Source organism: Euleptes europaea, chromosome 8 (genome assembly GCF_029931775.1).
Source record: "Euleptes europaea isolate rEulEur1 chromosome 8, rEulEur1.hap1, whole genome shotgun sequence".
In the NCBI taxonomy this organism is placed as follows: Eukaryota; Metazoa; Chordata; class Lepidosauria; order Squamata; family Sphaerodactylidae; genus Euleptes; species Euleptes europaea.
In genome coordinates, this window is record NC_079319.1 from 23,787,223 (window position 1) to 23,807,146 (window position 19,924).

The 19,924-nt window shown below is 45.9% G+C and overlaps 1 protein-coding gene across 1 annotated transcript in view; it reads left to right on the plus strand.

The window, feature by feature from the left end:
- Positions 1-592: 592 nt before the first annotated feature.
- AZIN1 (antizyme inhibitor 1) overlaps positions 593-19,924 on the plus strand; it is a 41,095-nt gene continuing 21,763 nt past the window's right edge. Inside the window, exons 1-3 of the mRNA XM_056854107.1 lie at positions 593-756; positions 13,991-14,128; positions 18,536-18,733. Of these exons, the coding sequence (XP_056710085.1) occupies positions 18,632-18,733 (102 nt within the window). The 5' untranslated portion in view covers positions 593-756; positions 13,991-14,128; positions 18,536-18,631. The remainder of the gene's footprint in view (positions 757-13,990; positions 14,129-18,535; positions 18,734-19,924) is intronic.

Genomic DNA, 19,924 nt, shown 5'->3' on the forward strand with positions numbered 1-19,924 from the left:
CCAGTGCCTTCCTCTGCACAGCAACCCTGGTATTCCTCGGTGGTCTCCCCTCCAAATACTAACCCTGCTTAGCTTCGGAGCTCTGACGAGATCAGGCTAGCCTGGGCCAGCCAGGTCAGGGCCTTTTCTAAGTAGCAGGGGACTTTTCTGACGGCGACGTCCCTGGGCGGGCTGCCAACCCGCCGGCCTCCGCGTCAGGGGGAGCCCGGCCGGGCCGCTTTCCCCACCCGCCCGGCGCGAGCGGCCCCAGCCCCGAGGGAGGAAGCGGGCGCGCGAGGAGAAGCGCGCGCCTCCGCCCCCCCGCGGCGAGGAAGCCGAGCCAACGGCCGCCCGGGCGCCTCCTTCCTCGCACGCTTGTGACGCGTGGCGCCGGCGCCCCGCCTTCGGCCCCGGCCCTCCTTATAAATGCCGGCCCAGCCGCGCCGCTTCCCCTCCTCGCGCCGTGTCTCCTTCTGCCCGCTCGCTGCGCTTCCTGCTGCCGCCGCCGCCTCTCTGGCCCCCCGGCTGCCGCTCCTTCTCCTTCCTCGCCCGTCCGCCGCCGTCCTCCTCCTCCTCCCCGCGCGCGGCTCCTTCCCTCCTCGGCGCCCCGCAGCTCCGGCGCGACGTCGCGCTCTCCCGCCGGCCCGGCCCGCAGCCTATGGCCCTGGAGGGCGCCGCTGCCTCCTGTATTTCTGCTGTAGGTTCCCACATCCCTCTTTAAAAATTCCGCCTAAAAAGAGAAGACGATTTACCAAATCTTTCGGGCCGTTGTCCCACGTGAGTACCCCTTTAAAACAATAGCTATTATTATTATTATTATTATTATTATTACTATTCACCGTGGGTCGCCGCGTTAGTCTGTCTGCAGCGGTAGGAAAGGGCGAGAGTCCAGGAGCACCTTAAAGACGAACAAAAATATTTTCTGGCAGGGTAGGAGCTTTCGTGAGCCGCAGGCTCACGAAAGCTCCTACCCTGCCAGAAAATATTTTTGTTCGTCTTTAAGGTGCTCCTGGACTCTCGCCCTTTCCTATTATTATTATGTTATGCTGGTGAGAGTCGTATGGGGAAGGGAGGCCCAGGGGGGCGCCCGGTGCCGTTGGAAGGAGTTGCTCGCCGCGCCGGATTCCTTCGCCCCCTCTCTGGGTGCGGGGAAGAGGCTCCCGGGCCGGCTCCCCCGGGCGGCGTGGGCCGCTCTCCCGAGGGAGGAGGGCGGCATTGCTGGCCGAACGGAGCCTCCCGGGCAGCCGGCAGCCGCCGTCTCCTCGCTGGCGTCCCTCACAGCGGGGGGCGCTCAACCCCGAGCGGCGGGCCGGCGGCGTCCGGCTCCCCGGCCCGGCCGGCCGCGGGTCTCCTCCGCCCCGCCGCCCCTCTCCCGTCGGAGCGGCGAAGAAGGAGCCCCGCGCGGGCCCACCGCGAGGAAAAGGCGGCGGGAAGGAGACGGGGTGTTGTGGTGATGGTGGGGGGGGGGGTAGTCGCTTCAGTTCTAACATGGCGGACGCTCGTGTGAGGAGGAGGAGAAGGGGCTGCCGTGGCGAGAGGCCGGCGCTCCCGCGCCTCGGTGTGTTGGAGCTGCTGGAAGGCCGGGGGACACGGGGAACCCGAGATGGGAGCGGGGAGAGCCGCCGCTGTTAACCCCCGTGAGGGCATGGCCGAGAGGGGCTCGGCGGCCGCTCTAACATGGCGGATGCCTGCGGAGGGGAGTGGGAGGCCGCCGCCTCAGAACTGGGTCGGCGAGAAGCCGCGGCAGTTACCGCGCGGTGGCTGAGAGGGGCGGCGGAGGAGGGGGAGAAGAGAGGGGCGACGCCTCACAGGGGGGAGGCGGGGAAGCCTCTTGGCTTGTTCTGGTGGGTAGCGGGTGGGTGGATGATGGGGGGGGGGAATCCCTTTTTTAAATCTCACAATTCACAGTGGTGTCGAAGGCTATCACGGTCAGAGTTCGTCGGTTCTTGTAGGTTATCCGGGCTGTGTGACCGTGGTCTTGGTATTTTCTTCCCTGACGTTTCGCCAGCAGCTGTGGCAGGCATCTTCAGACGAGCCACACTGAAGGACAGTGTCTCTCAGGGTCAAGTGTGCAGGAAGAGTAATATATAGTCCAGTGGTTTCCAACCTGGGATCTGGGGACCGCCGGGGTGTGCGCGCGCAGAATGATTGCAAGGGGTTCACGAAACCAGATGTGCAGTGGTGTCATTTTGATCTTTTTTCTCATTATGTATTTTCTCCATCAGCAGATTCTAACAGGACAGTCACTATCGTATGGGGGGGTCTGCAAAAGGTTAAGAAGGGGTTCTCAAACTTGAAAAGGTTGGGAACCACTGATATAGTCAGAAAGGGGTTGGGTTTGAGCTGAATCATTGCCCTGCAAAAAGTGTCAAAGGTAATGTGCTAAGCATTGTCCTGAAAGTATCAAGATAATGTGCTAATGAGGGGGTGGTGTGTTAAAGAAAATACCAAGACCATGGTTACACAGCCCGGATAACCTACAAGAACCAATTCACAGTGGGCAGCCGTGTTAGTCTGTCTGCAGTAGTAGAAAAGGGCAAGAGTCCAGTAGCACCTTAAAGACTAACAAAAATATTTTCTGGTAGGGTAGGAGCTTTCATGAGCCACAGCGTGAGCTGTGGCTCACGAAAGCTCTTACCCTGCCAGAAAATATTTTTGTTAGTCTTTAAGGTGCTACTGGAGAAAACAGCCCCTTCTCGCTACTTGGAAGCCATCTCCTTGTGCTGCCCTACACTTGTCAGCCGGGTCCTCCCTTTCCACCGATCAAGGGAAGTCTCCCTAGAGGTTGGGGGCAGCCAAGGCCTAGGCTTGGAGCTGTGACAGGGAGGAGTAGTAGTATTGGTGGCATAGCAGAGGAGGAAGCGGCTCTCTTCCCAGGCTCCCTTTTCCCCGCGGAGGTTGGGTGTGTGTGGGTGGAATTGCCTTGTCTGGTGCTTTCGCAGGGCCGGTCCCTTCCCGAGAGCATCGGAGGCCACTGAAGGCTCTCGTTTTTTATGTTGGGCGGGGGGAATGGCTCCAGCAAAGAATGGCGGATGGCTGTGCCATTGCTGTTTCCAGGTACCCTTGTTCTGAAACAGCTGCTGCTGTAAAAACAACCACAACCCCTCCTGCCAAGTCCAGTGATGCTTTGAAGACTAAAAACACTTACGTCCATGTGCTTTTAGTCTTTAAGGTGCCACTGGACAGGGAGGGGCCATGGCTCAGTGGTAGAGCATCTACTTGGCATGCAGGAGGTCCCAGGTTCAATCCCCGGCATCTCCAGTTAAAGAGACTAGGCAAGTAGATGATGTGAAAGACCTCTACCTGAGACCCTGGAGAGCCACTGCTGGTCTGAGTAGACAAAACGGACTTTGATGGACTAAGGGTCTGATTCAGTATAAGGCAGCTTCATGTGTTTTGCCACAACAGACTTCTGATATTTTCAAGTTTTGCCGAATTACATAGGAAGGTCATACAGCATCAGCAAAGGGAATGGGAATGTGGGCCCAGGTTGCTTCGCTAAGGAAAAACGTACCTGCCATGGCTAGCCCTGAAGATCCTGTATGTGGTGTTTGTGCCAGGGAGTTCTTGATGATGGGGCTTGACTACCTAATGTGACAGCAGCTCAGCCCCCCCATCCAGCATATAACAATTAATGCATCTGCCTTTCCCCTGATGGTTGGGACTAAACCTTAATAGTGTCGTGCCAAGGAATGTGGTAAAGCAAGACCTGCTGTCCCTGTTTAATTACTGTAGTCTGCCTGGAGTGAAAACCTATTTCCTTCCTAGTTGTCTGTGGGGCACTTTCACAATGTACACAATTTTAATTACCCAGAGTAAAAACAATCCCGTAGCTTAGCATAGGCAATCACCACTGTAAATTGGAATCTCTGCTTAGTTCCTAACCAAACTGCAAAGACTAGAGAAAATCCACCCTGACACTGAGTGACAGAGCGGGGTGGGGTGGGGGGAGCAAGGGGCTAAACCACATCAAGAAGCAACTAATCTGTTTTGGGATCTGTGCTTGTAGACTAGTTTTTCTCCATCTCATATCTGCTGCCAGGCTTGGGCTGCTCCTTATGTCAAGCTTCTCTGGATTGCCCATCTTAAGAATGAATTTTATGGTAATTTGATTGTTTTAGTCACAGTGGTGACTCTTAGAAAGTATAAGAAGTGTGTGAGAGAGAGAGCTCAGGGGCATACAGATTAGTTTCATGAGAAATATAACGTTTGGAGAGCCAGTTGGGTTTCTGACTGACAGTGTGGTTGTAGATCAAAGGGTAGCATGTTGCTTAAATACAGGCCAGCACAAGTTCAAGTCCCCACTCAGTGGTGACATTTGCTCAGAAGCATTCGGAAGTCCTTATTTCTCCACTCTTGCCTACCGTATAGGAAAAAATGGGGGGGGGGCACCCATGTTGCTTTGAGTTCTTTGTGCAGGATACAAATATGACATTCCTCCTTTTCCCTGGGAGAAAACGATAGAAGAGATAAAAGCAGTTTGGCTGTCCAGTGCCACATATACAAGATCACACCCTTGACCATGTTATTGCCACCCCTTTATTGAATAATCATAATGTTGTTTAGAATCCCTGTTTCCAGCATTAATTAAGTTGATGGGGAAATGACACCTTTTGCCATTCTTGGATCTCCTTGGTTGTGAAAAGGACAGTTAAGGAATATTAGTTTTTTTAATTTATTTAGTATATTTAATCCCATTTTCTTCCCCAGTGGGATCCCAAAATAGCTTTTAACATTCTTTAAATACTTCTTGAGGGGATGTACAGAGAAATCAGGAATTAAGTGGGAGACAGATGTAATCTTGAATCACTGTAGGCTTTTAAAAATTGAATATGCGACTACTGTCTTTGCAAGACATCTCAGTTGCATAGTTTAGAAGATGGGTAAGCATCGAGTCAGGCTGTGTAACAGGAAGGAAAGGGGCTTTTTGAACTGTAGGTCTTCAATATTTTGGCGCCAGTAAAAAGCTGAAAGAAGTATAACATCCTGCCCCCAAATTGGGCCTGTTTGTAGCATTCTTCAGGGTCCCGGATGGAGAGTGAACACAAATCATGCTGTCATTTGTGAGGTCTAGTTTGTTGGGGGCACTGGCACTTTTATTTGGTGCTGTCATGGCACCCTGTTCCAAGCGAAAACAGACACTGGCAGTTTCCAAGTGTATTGTCATGGTGGCTGCCAAAACTGAGCTTATGTTCAGATCATCCCCAGTGCCCCTATATGTGTGTGCAAGTTACCAGCTGCTGTTCTTGCTCTGGGCGGAGAAAAGAGCTCCCCTTTACTCCAGCCCTGTGGGCGGCAGCATCTTAATGGAGTTTTGTATTGAATAATGGTAGTGGAAGAGGAGGGAGGAGGGTCTGTTCCAGTCTGGACTGGTCCTGTCTAGTTCTTTCCTTCCTGCCACGGTGTGAACAATGCTGCTGTTGCTGCCGCGGCTTGCGACAGGCATCCCCCGCCCCATGCGCCTCTCTTAGTGTGGTGAGTGCATGCAACGCCAGCCTTCCTTCCCCTCCCTTGTCTGCCCAGTTACAGGGTGGCAAAAGAGAGCTACTCTCGCCCACAGCAGGCGCTTGTCTCCTCTGCCTTTTGGGCAGCTGGTAGTTCTGAGCTGCTCTTTACACCCGCCAGCAGATGTGGTGTGTGTGTGTGTGGAGGATGGGGAAGGCAGGAGAGAGCTAAGATTGCTCCTTAAAGAAGATAAGGGGCCTGGTTAGTGGCACACAATGGATGCATTTCTTTTCTTTGAGATTCAGGTTTGCTGTTTGGAGAAGCTGAACAAACGATTGGTTACTCTGCTTGGTTGGTCTGTAGTTCAAAGGGAATGTTGAATTCCTAGTGCTTTCAATCCACAGAGGTTATCTGTGATGGCTAGTAAGGAACTGCTGCATTGAACACAGCTTGAGATGAAGGACCTTACATTTGTATTTTCTGCCCTCCCCCTCATAAAACCAGTTTAATTGCATATAAAATAACCCTGGTGTTAGCAACAATGGGGTTCTGGAGCTGCAAGGAGGAAAGCTTTAGTAAGGAGAACAGGCAGTGTCTGGGTTAAGGGGACAGTGTTTGTTTTCTAGGTGATTCTTTTTGACACATCTTCTGGAATTTAACATATTTGGTTAATGGATTAAACCTACTGCCACTGTGCCTGGCTGTTTAATGACACAATAACATTTCAAGTACTTTGCTCATAAATTATAGATTAGTTAATGCTTATTTTCTTCAACTTGTTGAGGTTTTGTCTTAAAAATAGAACACCTGAGCTGTTCTGCCTGCACAGGAGGATGCTATAACTTAAATTGTGGACTGTGATTGCAAGGCAATCACACCTGAACAGCTGGAATGTAGATCTTATGGTGCACTTTGAAGTACGCATTTATTTAAGAGGTGCATATTGGGTCAAAGGACTGCTGTTTCCATTACAGTTTCTCTTTGGAATAAAAATGAAGGTTTCTTGGAAATTGTTTACTTAAGTTACAGAACTACAGGGGAAGCTCATATTATCCAGTACAACCCTAAAGAGAGTTACCCCAGTCCAAGCCCATTAATTTCAATGAGTTTAACCTGGAGTAACACTGCATAGGATTGCACTGTTAGTAGATTACTTCAGTACGGGTATATAAATCTTTCTGTGAATGCTTATTCAGGAGTCCAAATTTTATGGGACTTACAGTTTTAAAGTTTTCAGTTACATTGGAAGCCGCCCTGAGACTGGCTATGCTGGGGAGGGCAGGGTACAAATCTAATGAATGAATAAATAAATATGTATAAACAGTATATTCTTGGTGAGTATAGTTCTGCAAGACAGAAGTTTCAGTTACATAATAAAAATACTTACCTGTTGAATTGGTTTTAAAATGTTGGGCTTTCTACTGGCTCCTGGTGTCCCAAAGGTGGGAATGCACGAAGAATGGCCTTTAACCAGTTAATTTAGAAAATTGAATGTTTGCTTGATAACAAAATGGCTTAGAGTCATAGAATAGTGACACTTTTTATATAATTTCTTATTAAAGTGTTCCCTTCAGTTGGTAAGCATTCTTTTAATTCATAAAGAACTAATAAAATTTTATTGTGCTTCACATGGTATTTGTGTACCTGCAGGATAGTGCCAGTCCAATATTGGCTAGTAATCTAGAATTCAAATATTATTTGTAAATGAACAAGGTGACTATTTATATATGATATAGTTCCTATAAATGAAAGAAGCACTTATCATAAATAAAAAAGTGATTGCCAAATGGCATATAGGTAAGGAAGGGGGTTATATATTAATAATTCCAGGAAATAACAGTGTTGCAATTGCCCCTTTAAATGTGAATGAAAAATTGTTTTTTTCCCCCTTGGGGTGAGGGAAAAACAGAGATTTTGGAAAAATGGAAATACATGTTATACTTATCAAGCCTAAACCTATTAACTGCTTTTGACTACATAAAATACATAATGAATTACTTGGCATATAAATATGCCAAATAGTACAACTTTAATGGAACTTAAAAGAATAAGTGAGTTGCAGTCCAGTCCTAAACAAGATCACAACTTTCTAAATCTGTGGATGTATAATAGTGTACTTCTAAGATTGCAGTTTTCTATAAGCAAAGCTGCAAATATCCTATACGAGGGGAAAAATAGAAAATACAAATGTGGTAAAGAAAGTTGCTTGGATAGAAACAGTCTCATATAGTCATAATAGGGCTAGCAGCATATTTTGATACTGTTCTACTTTATAATGTAGAAAATACTGAACTGTTCAATAGTATGTCATAATATGCAAAACGTATTAATTGTGCAAAGAACTAGTTGTATGTTTGAAAATATATTGTGTATGTCTGCAGCCTACACAGGAATGTCTGTTAGCTAATGTTGTTGATTCTTACACCAAAAAATTCATGCTACACGTTGTGAGTAAAATGTTAATATTAAAGTATTTTGCTTCTTGCAAAAGAAAAAACAATTTTTTTTTTAGTACTACAGAAAATTTCCTAGAGGGCACTGAGATCTGTTTTCCTAGACTTTTGCATTATTATCCCACCGTAGCTCAGCTGCGGAGCTCATACTTTGTATACTGAAGGTCCCAGGTATAATCTTTGGCATCTTTAGTGAACAATATCCTTGGCAACAGGTGCTGGGAAGGGCATCGTCCTGAGGCCTCAGAGACCTGCTGCCAGTAAGAGTAGGGAGTACTATTGGGTAAGATGGACCTAATATGGACCGTCTAACTTGGTTTATACCAAGCAGCTTCATATGGTGGTTGCAGCTGTCTGCACCATGTTCTCTCACAACCCAAGTGTGGTAGGAGCAAGATACAAGAGACAGCAAGAGATGAAGAGGTAAACTCTGAGGTTAGATCCCCTCCCATCGCCTGAGCTCCCTTCATGTAGCTTTGGGTGGCCTTCTTCCCTTTTTTTTTAACTGGATCAAACAAATAGCCTGGATTTCCTAACTCACTGCAGTTGGTAACAGTTAAGTATAAACCACCCTTTAGCTATATTAATAGGTTCTAAGTATGTTCTCATACTATTATACTGTATTCCCTATCTTGTTGCTTCACAGTGATCCTTATTAGAAGGCACTAGCTTGTAGACTTGATATATCTCTCTGTAACTCAACCCCATTAGAGGCAGGAACCTGTGACCTCTCTCATCATTAAGTATAAAAACCACTTCTGTTCCAGTCCCTTATACATGGGCTCATTTGGAATAGTTTACTATGAAGAAGTGAGCTCTGACTCTGGAAAGCTTATGCTGAAATAAACTTGGTAGGTCTTCAAGGTGCCACCTGATTTCTGTTTCATTTGGGCAGCCAGCCATTGCACAGCTGTAAGGCCCAGGCATCCAAAGCATGGGAAGTCTTACCATACTAAGGCTATTCTGAGAGCAGGAAACCAACATCCATTAGGAGCAGAGCCAGTAGGAGCAGCTCAGTTTCACTATCAGAGTTGGAGGTTTCTGATTTGGGTTTGATAAAGATTTAGAGGAACCTCCACAAGGGTAATCCCAGTCTAAGACCAATAGGACCAAATAAGTGTTCCTCTGGTTGAAAGCAATGGAAAAGGTTGTTCAATTCCCTAAATTGTTTCAATCCCTCTTCCCTCATGAAACAGGAATGGACAAAGCCTTTAATGACTTGGGGCTAGGCTTTTGTGCTTACCTAAAGCCATTCTTGTTCGTATTCAGATACCAGTCGTGGATGCTCTAGTACAGTGATGGCGAACCTTTTACAGACCGAGTGCCCAAACTGCAACCCAAAACCCACTTATTTATTGCAAAGTGCCAACACTTTGTGCAGGAAAGGAAGTGGGAGCTTTGAACTGCTCCGCGCAGCAGTGCAGTGCGGTTCAAAGCCCCTGCCACCCCGCTGGGCGGCGGGGAGTGCAGAGAAGGGGGCGGGAGTTTTGAACCACTCCGCGCAGCAGCGCTGTGTGGTTCGGCGCGGTGCGAAGCCCCAGCCGCCCAGCTGGGCGGCGGGGAGTGCAGCAAAGGGAGTGGGAGCTTTGAACCGCTCCGCATGGCGGCGCTGTTGGGCAGCGGGGAGTGCAGGGAAGGGGGCGGGAGGGGTGTGCCAGCAGAGAGGGCTACGCGTGCCGGAGTCGACACACGTGCCATAGGTTCGCCAACACGGCTCTAGTAGGTACCCTAGTCCCAGGGGCAGTGATACCTAAGGATTGGGTGGCCTTCCAAAGAGACCTGCAGAAGTTTGCCCTCAGGAAAATTCGTGAGGCAGTTACACTGTTTGACCATCAGTTGCCTACTTCTCCTTTTGTCAGAGGAGTGACCTTCTTGACAAGGAAGCTGTTGGCTATAATCTGTCCTGAGGACAAGAGAGGGAACAGTGGGATCCATCAGTTGGACCAAGCGTAGGTCTTCATGACAAATGTGAGTTCTGATGATCAGGCTTGCCTTTGCAGCAGGGGCAGTGTCTGTGGGGGTGTAGTGCAAACTATGTTTTTTGTTAAGAAAAATTAGACAGCCTTGCACATTCCCTCTTTCTGGCTATGGGCTAGTATTTGTAGTTTCCCTTGATGACGTTCTTGTGGATAAAAGAAAACCATGCAGTCATAGTTTTCCTCTGGGAAGGAATGATGAATACATGCAATGCAACCAAGTTCTTACTTTTGATTGCACAGCGCAATCCATATTTTCAGGACTTCAAATACCCCATCTAGGACAGGAAATAATTAACAAAAAGACACACACCCCAGCACAGATACCTGCCAGAATGGCAGAAACAGGAAAAGGAAGGTGCTGGGGATGGGGGTAACTTTGGACCTTCGTCCACAAATGGAAAACAATCTCAGTGGATTGTTTGGTCAAGGATACTGTTCCAAGCTGACTTCTCATAGATTTCTCCCCTTGCTAACCTCATCATGACCTGAATAACAGCAATGGGTTTCAGATCCCATCAGATTCTTCTTTATGATCAAGACCAGAGTCAGCACTGTCACAAGAATATTTTTTCAGCTGTCACCTTTTTACTATGCTGTCAAAGAATGGTAGATGGAGAGCCATGCTGGGCCTAAAATTCTTAAACCAGTTCTTGATAAAGCACATTTGCACTCCTATTGAAGATGTATGTAAGGCAATGACACCTTGAATGTTAGTGTGTCATAAAGTGGATAGTCTCAGTTTGGTTGATATGGTTGTCAGGTGTAGCTTGCTCTGGAACAGTGGTTCCCAAAGTGGGCAGTACTACCCCCTGGGGGGGCAGTGGGATTACCTAGGGGGGCATTAAGAGGCAAGGGGGCAGCAGAGGGTGCTAGAGGTAGGCCTCTTCAACTGTGTTGTTCACTAATTTACAATAGATCAAGTTATGGCACCATGCTGGCAAATTTGGTGGAAACTATCAGAATTTTCCCCCAGACTTTTGAAGACCTGGTACCACTGGATCAAGTTCATCAGTTTTGTTGAATAAATTTCAACTAATTTTTTTAATTTGATTTTGAATAGATGTGCAATTACTTGTTACTGTTTTGAAATTTTATTGTTATTATCTTTAGTGTGTCATGCAAACCTCTGTTTTGAATAATGCTTTTTATAGGATAGGGGGCACTGGGGTTGAATTTGTGGAATCAAGGGGGCGGTGGCCTGAAAAGTTTGGGAACCACTGCTCTAGAAGATCATTTAACAAAACAATCAGGCATGTGGGGATATCTTGGGAGTCCCATTCAGATGAGATGTCCAATAGCAATACCTATCAATCAAGATGTTTTCCTACTCTGAGCGAGACCAGAACACTAAACTTACTTCAGTGCTTTTTCTACTCAGAGATAATGAGACTATCCTGCCCTTCCATGTCCTGCCCCTTTGTGGAGAAGGGGATGTGAGTGCAGTCACACCGAACCATAATTCTGTTCTTTGCTCTCTAGCATCCTGTTAAGCAACCAATGTCGGTCTTTCTTTCAAAGCATTCTAGATACAGATCTCAGAAGGAAATATGGGTTTCTGATAAAAGTAGACAGTATACCAAGTAGCTTTAAGCTCCTTTGCAGCATAATAAAACCATAAAAGTATAAATGAATCTAACTCAAAGCATTTATGGTTGTGTTTACAAGAATAAAATGTCTTTCCTTTCTTGAGTCAGTATTTCTTTCTTGAATGTAGTTCATTTCCAACAGCCAGAAGTTAGAATAGAAGAGGTTCATGCTATCTGTATTTTTCCTAACCACCATACTGGAATGGTGTTATCTAGATTAACTAAACATTTGGAACTTAACACCATCTCTCTTGGGCAATATTACACCGTATACATACAGCAGAACTCCATTTTTAATAATTCAGTCTAATTTTACAATTTCAATCTAAACTTGCTAGTTCTTGATGAACTTCAGGTAGTAAGCAGGTGTGTTTAATGCTTCCCTGTTAAAATGTTAGAGGGTTCCACAGTTTAGCATCATAGCTTTCTTCTTGGTATTAATCTGGTTTGTAGAATGCTGGCTGGGCCTATTGAACGTCTAGGGTGAATGAGTGCATAAGTGATGGAGAGCACACCAGATCAGTAGCACTCACTCTGTGGCTCATTAGCAATCACCAGCAACCAAAAGAGCCACATGATGTTGTATTCCCAGTGTGCCACCCCAAACACACAATGATATAACAGTTAATATTAAATATATAACTGTAACTATGTATCTGGAATAAGGGGAAGCGCTTCATTGCCTTCTCACCCTCCTCAGCACAGCAGCTCAGGCAAAATACTGAGGTTGCCATGTCACCCGGAGGAGGGATAGATGGCCATGAAAAAAGAGGAGCAACATCCTGGCCCCCGTGCCCAGCTTGCTTTCCTCCTGACAATTTTCTGTGCAGAGGCTGCAGATAAAAGTGGGGCAGCTGGAGAGGATGGACCCTTTACTTCCATCCCAGGTGCAAAGCCTGCACTCAGGGAGGCTGAGGTTCACGCCTTACTTGTCCTCTAGTCTCTGTGGTGGTGGCTGTTTCAAGATGTGAACTACCTGTCTACCACAAGCTCTACCAGGCAATAGCCTTGCCCAGTTTCCTGAAACATGGGTTCGGGGCCGCCTTGGAGAATGGTGCTCAGAAGAGCCACAGGTGGCTCTTGAGCCACTGAGTGACTGTCGCTGCATCGAACATTCCCATGTGGTGGCACATTGCAGAGTGGTCCCAAGTCCTTGTCTTACATTACTGATCTTCTCACTGAAGAGCCCCAGGTCTGTCTTGAACAGTGGTTCTCAACCAGTAGTGTGTGTACCACCAGTGCAATGCAGAAGTAATTCAGGTAAGATACGGGGTTTTCATAACAATGACTAATAATTGATTTTCCCTCCACTCCCACGTCTATTTGCAAGTGTGAAGTGCCATCTTCTGCTACGTGCCATGTATGATCCATCTGTGACTTTTGGCATGCTAGTACTAACCTTAGACATTTGGTGTTTCTCCTAGTTCCCCCTGCCCATCAGCAAGTGGCTTTGATGTGCTGCTTCCTGCCAACACTGTCTGCCAGAGATTATCCATTAATGCAAGAACAGTAAAATTGACTCCCAGCAATACTATTGCAATTATTTTATGTCCTTGAAACTTACCGTAAATAATAAATAGAATGCCTGTAAGCATGTATATGTACTTCTACAGAAAAGTGGGCTTTTTGTTTCTGTCATGGTGGGACCTCGGTTTTTAGATAGGGTGATTGGTGGGATATAGGATAAGGAAAGGTTGGGAACCACTGGTCTAGAGCATGGTTTGAAAATAATAGACTTCGGTAAATGCTTGATAATCCTAAAGGTCTTGCCCTTAAAACTTGGTTCCTCGAGTTTTTCAAGCACAGCTTGTTTTCAGACTATGTTAATAGTAAAACAGCTATTGCCTGGGTTTTTTTTTGATTGCAGAAATGTAAGCAGGATGATCTTCTGTAAAAGGAATATGCTACATTTGTGTAGGTCCTGCCTAGTGCGTTTTAAACTAGCACCCTCTTCAAAATGTCTTCAAATAGTATCTTGTTCTTGCATTCCCTAGGTAAGCATCCTCAGAGTTTAAAGAGTTTGGTTTAGGTTCATGGCTTCTGAAAACTTCACTTGTCTTGTTATAAAAATATTAAAAATTGGCTTCTTAACATGAATACTTAACACTTAATAAAATTCAAGATGTACTGTGATGCAGATGGTCTTGTTCTTGTAGACTCATGGGTGGGCTTTGAGTTTTCTCCTACCCCCATGCCCTCATAGCAGCCCGCAGATAACATAGAAAATATTTTTTTCAAAAACTTGCCTTGGGGAAGAAAGGACTGCTACAAAGGGAACAAGATATTGTACGTGATACTGCATTGGGGCCATATGCTGATCTATGAGAGTGCCTATAAATTGAGTAAGGAGTAATGTATCTTTTTCTGAAAGAAAGGTCTTGGGCAAATGATTTTGAGTGCTTGTAGCCTGTGAATGTAGTTTCCTCCCTTTAAAACCTTAGTTTATGCACCAGGGTGCACATATTTTTTTGTAGTCAAAGTTGTGTGAACTGGATTTTCTTCCTGCTGTTGCATGCACTAAATAGTTGCATTTGTATTTTCTCTACAGGGCAAACTCTCTGACCAGGTTTACAACTATCCAGAGGGTTTAGGAGAAGTGCTTTATCGGGAACAGTTCGACTTCAACGCTGAGCCACCTTGGGAACCTAGCTGATGATAGTAGGGTTCCATCTCCTAACTTGTCCATGTAAGTATCTCTTTCCCCCCCTCCAGTGTTATAGAGAGTACTGTGTAATAGAGAGATCTAGTTGCCTAGACAAAAAATGAATAATCATATCCAAGAGCGTTCATTTGTCACCTGGCTTAATTCTACTTTCTAGAATTTGGTTTACTTACTTTAATCTGAAAAGACTGAAAGAAAGGGGTAGGTGTGAATCTTGATCCTAGTTGTACAAACCAGCATGTTGCATCCGTCTTGGTGTCAGCAGTAGTATTCTTCCTTTTCTGCTTGTTGTGTATTTATTTCTAGCCATTCTTGTTTTGAAAAGATTTTTGAGTTCTTAGCTCAAAGGCTAAGTCGGCTGCGACTTGAAGGCACTTTACACACACACAGCTCAAAGGCTATGAGTAGGTTCAGATGTAACGGCAAATGATAGTTTGCTGTGAACAGAGTGTCCTTCAGTGTTACTCCTCTGAAGATGCCTGCCACAGCTGCTGGCGAAACTTCAGGAAAGAAAATACCAAGACCACGGTCACACAGCCCGGATAACCTACAAGAACCAATAATTAGACCATAGTTTGCCATTACATCTGAACCTAGTTTCTGTTTTTACTACACACTTGACATGTTGTCAGTCATTTTTCACTTGCATACAGAAAAGGGAAGCATTGCAAAGAAATGGGAAGCATGGGACATGATCCCCTAACTATGCTGCACTGCACTGACACTTCTTACCAGTGTAGGTAGCAGAGCTCTGACAACCCTTATGTATTTGTCATCTGGGGCCTAAGTGGTAGCTGTGCAGCCTCCACTGGGGCTGATGTGACTGACTTGGAAGCCATTGTAAATGCTTTCACTGACCGCTGAAATCGGGTTTCACAGCCGTGAGATAGCCTAGAATTGTTGGGGTTTGCTTGAGCTCAGCTGCCTGTGCTAGCACTGGGGCACACTGTGTTAGCACAGCACCCTTTGTGATTTCCATCTGTGGTTATAAAAACAAGGGACAGCCTTCCTTTAAAAATCCTTATTTCAGACAGCACACATCTGAACTGTGCTCAGATACCATGAACAAACTCCAGCCTTTGTGACAAGATTGAGTCTAATATTCTGAGGTTTGTGCACTCCCTTCCTCCTCCCCTTGTGTGGAACAAAGACTAAAGGCTGTGATTTAAGGTTTAGAATTACCTTGCACTCCTAAGTGTGGATGGCTGGTGAGGAGGAAAGGGTCCAGGTTTGCTGCTTAGCCAAACACACAGGGGCACATGGTTTAAGAAGGCTTTTTTTTTTTGGACAACTGCAGTTAGTTCACTTTAATGAGCCGATTATGATTCTGAAGGTACTTTGGTACTTCTCAGTTCTGTGTCAGTCAGTTGTGGGCAACTAGTTGAGGACATGTTGACAATATGTTGAAGTTGAATCTTCATTAATTAGCCATGTCTGCCCAGAGTCTCTAAATTTTTATCGTTCCCTCAGCTCTGTGGCATCAGTATTTTCATTTTTTTTAGATTCTTGCTGGGAATCATCCGTTTACGAAGGCTTTGATCTCATTACCATTAGTTGTGATATCCAAATTTGAATGCTTCAACAAGCCAGGGTTTGCTTTGTTGACCACCAATCAGGATTCCAAAACAGAGTTAAACGGTTAGCAAGAAACAAACCCCAATTTGTTGCTCACATTTGGACATCACGACAAACTGAGGTCAGATCAAAGACTTCCTAAACCAGGAAGGCTTCAGTTTCTGCCCCACACGGGAAGAAATGTACAAGGCTGAGAATAAAACAAACTCATTCTCATCATGAGCGAACCAGAGTCTATTTGTCATCTGAATACAGCCCTAGAGTACTTAAGAAGGGAGATTAGCTTCTGCTCCTGTGTGACACTTTCCCCTCACAATCTTTTGTCCTTGATTTGGCCTAGGCTTTCTTGTTATAAGTCAGCCTGTTGTGCTGGAGTAACTGGAACTTGTAACGGATTTTAAATACTGTTCGCTGTCTTGAGAGCTAAGTTTTGGCTGACAAGTAGAGGGGAAGGCGATAAATACCACTGCTTGTGCAGCTGCTCACAGGATCACTTTGTTTGCTGTCTCCATGTTGTCAGAGATGGTCTCTTATCTGAACAAAGCCGACTTCAAAGCAAAACTTTGATGGCTGAGACAAGTTTGAGAATCTACTCAACTTCGTCTGTGTGACGCATTGCCTTTAGAATGGCAGTCAGCCAGAAAGTTTATTCATAATGGGCGGCACAACCTTTCTTCATGATGTTTGAAGAGTGCCTAGGCGTTCGGGCTTTTCTTTCATAGCAAGATCTGGTCTCCAACGTAGTGAGCACAAATATTTTAGATTAGTCATCCCCTGTAAATTGAGCCTTACGCCACTTCATACAGCCCTTCACTAGCAAATGTGCTTGCACCTTGGACGTGCCTAAGCTCGGAAGATCCTTAACAACGCCCAGGTTGTGTGTGTGTGTGTGTGTGTGTGAGAGAGAGAGAGAGAGAGAGCTAAGTAGTGTGCTAATGTTCTGCTATAAAATGATTTATTGAGGAAAAAGTCAATTAAACATAATGAGAGTGTGTGAAATAGCATTAATTAAAATTGGCTTGTCTGGGTGTGCGTTTAAATTCCCATTAAATCTGTTTCTGGCTCCTGTTTCCAGCTTCAGCTGCTGGCTATGAAACCAATTACTTCAGTGGTTCTCCTCTGGGCTCCCTGTTGTCCCTGATTCCTCCTTGCTGCTGCAGTCATCCCTCTGAGTCGAGCAGTTACAGGAGGGTGGTGCTCACGTGCTTTCCTCCCTTTTGGAGGACGGGCTCAGATAGCTCTTCCTTTTATTTTTATTTTAAGAATTTCTCACCTTTCAGTAAAAACAACCAAGGCAGTTTCCAGTGGAAGAAGTTTAAAAAAGCAGTGTAACCATAAATGCGTATGAAATTTAACCACAGAAGGAACAGAGTTTCATAACATTTTGATTGGGGTCCCCCTACCTTTCTTCTGGTCAGTGGACTCTAGAGTTTTAAGCTAGATATATTTTTACACAAAGAAATCAATTAACTTCAGTAATAGTGAGCTGCATGGCGCAGAGTGGTAAGCTGCAGTATTGCAGTCAAAGCTCTGCTCCTGACCTGAGTTCGATCCCGATGGAAGTCGGTTTCAAGTAGCTGGCTCAAGGTTTACTCAGTCTTCCATCCTTCCGATGTTGGTAAAATGAGTACCCAGTATTATAGGAAGTATTTGAAAGATAAAAATGTTGTTGACATGGAAATGTCTACTCTTAAGCTAATGGGTCTGAAAAATTGTCCATTCTGGAGGAAATCTTCCAAGATGACACTGGGCCAGCATGCCATGTGGGGGAAGCAACTTTTCATTGAGCAAGATAGGAAGGCGCCTTACAGTGCTATCCTGAGCAGAGTTACACCCTTCTAAGTGCGTTTACTTCAATGGACTTAGAAAGGTGCAACTCTGCTTAGGATGGCACTGTCGTAGCTTTATACCAAAGACTACTAGTTCAAACACTACAGTCACATAAGATTGTGATCACAAATCTTGTATCCAAAATAATCAGTGCAAAGCAAGACCTGGAAGAAATTAGAACAATTCTATAGTAGGGTCTATTCTTAAATTTTGGTTTGTCAGTAGCAAAGCCTCTTTTGCTGGACTTTAAAGACTGCTGAGAGAGCCAGCATGGTGTAGTGGTTAAGAGCTGTAGTTCGGAGCGGTGGACTCTGATTTGGAGAATCAGGTTTGATTTCCCACTCCTCCACATGAGTGGCGGAGGCTAATCTGGTGAACCAGGTAGGTTTCTCCGCTCCTACACACATGAAGCCAGCTGGGTGACCTTGGACTAGTCACAGCTCTCTCAGTCCCACCTACCTCACAGGGTGTCTGTTGTGGGGAGGGGAAGGTGATTGTAAACCGGTTTGAGTCTCCCTTAAGTGGTAGAGAAATTCGGCATATAAAAACCAACTCTTCTCCTGCTGTGTATGTTGATCACAGTTACACAAGAGTCTCTCTGGGACTGGATCGCAGCACACATTTTGAATATTCTCTCATAACAAAAAACTGTCAGCATGAGAAAAGCCAGTGTATAATGGGAATGTTAAGTAATAAACTGTGTCCCTGCTGTGATAACTTGCTGCATTCAGTAGTTGTCTCTCTGAGATCCAACATGGTATAGTCCCAGAAGATGGCTCTGTGTTTCAAGCCCTGGCTGGCCACTGTGTGAGACAGAATGGTGGACTCCATGGACCACTGGTCCAGCAGAGCTCTTCTTATGTTCTTAAGCCCGTTTCACCACTTCTGCTTGCAAAATAACACTGATAGTTTATTTGTACTGTTGGTAGGCTTCTATGCATGGGTGACAGAGAAAAAAATCTTGGCCAACTCTCTGCTGCACTGTTTGTAGCAACTGAGGTTTTCATTATCTCTTCTGTCAAACAGTTTGTTGCATAATTTAAGGACCCGGCTCTAAGGCTTTGCAGCCCGTCCCTTGTGTTTCTTGGTTTATGACTGTCGGCTTTGCGGAATACGGCTGAGATGAAAGGATTTCTTGAGGATGCAAACTACTCCATTGGCTTATTGGATGAAGGAGTGAACCTTGGAGATGTCATCGACAACTGCATTTATGAACATACTCTTGTAAGTATTCCGTTTTCAGTATCTACTTTCACAGTTCATTTAATATTTAAAAATTGTATAGATATACAAATATTTTCAGAACGGGGTTAAAGTTATCACTGTATAGTTATGGAAATGGAGGCCAGTATCAGGGAGACCAGGGGTCAAAGTGCAAAATATGTCCCCTGTAATTATCAACTACTCACCGTTCCTCTTGTAGCTTAAAAAAATATATATATGTATACATATTCTGATAACACCCAGCTTTATCTGTTGATGGACAGCCATCCGGACTCCGCCGTGGACACACTGGCCAGGTGCTTGGCTGCTGTGACTGGATGGTTGAGGGAAAGCCAGTTGAAACTGAATCCATTGAAGATGGAGGTCCTTTGGCTTGGCCGGAGCAGCTCTGGAGTGGGGTGCTGGCTCCCAGTTCTTGATGGCATCCAGTTAACACCTACATCTGCCGTCAAGAGTCTGGGTGTGATCCTTGATGCCTCCCTATCAATGGAGGCTCAGGTCACAGCTGTGGTCAAGGTGGCCTTTTCCCATCTCTGTTGAGCCAGGCAGCTGATCCCTTACCTCTCCCGCCCTGCCCTAGCCACAGTGATCCATGTGACAGTCACCTCTAGGCTGGGTTACTGTAACTCGCTCTATGTAGGGCTACCCTTGAGACTGTTCTGGAAACTCCAGCTGGTGCAAAATGCCATGGCGAGGCTCCTCACAGGGGCTTCACTGCGAGAACATATAACACCAGTGCTGAAACAGCTGCACTAGCTACATCTGGAGCATTGGATCAGGTTCAAGGTGCTGGTTTTGACCTTTAAAGCCTTACACGGTCTGGGACCTTCGTACCTATGGGACCACCTCTCCTGGTATGTCTCCCAGACAGCTTTACACTGTGAACAATAATCTACTGTTGGGCCCCGGACTGAGGAGTGTGCGGCTGTCCTCGGCAAGGGCTTTTTTGACCCTGGCCTGGTGGAATAGTCTTTATAGTAACATCAGAGCCCTGTGGGACCTTAATGAGTTCCACAGGGCCTGTAAAACGGAACTATTCCGCAAGGCCTATAACTGAGGGCAGTCACAAGTTTTACATAGTTGCTGGCCTCCCCATCCTCCCCCCACTCTCTGACTGTGCAGGTTACTCTGCCTGGCTGAGGTCTATAGTGGTTGTTATCTGCCTAGTATGAGAATGCCATCTTGTTATTT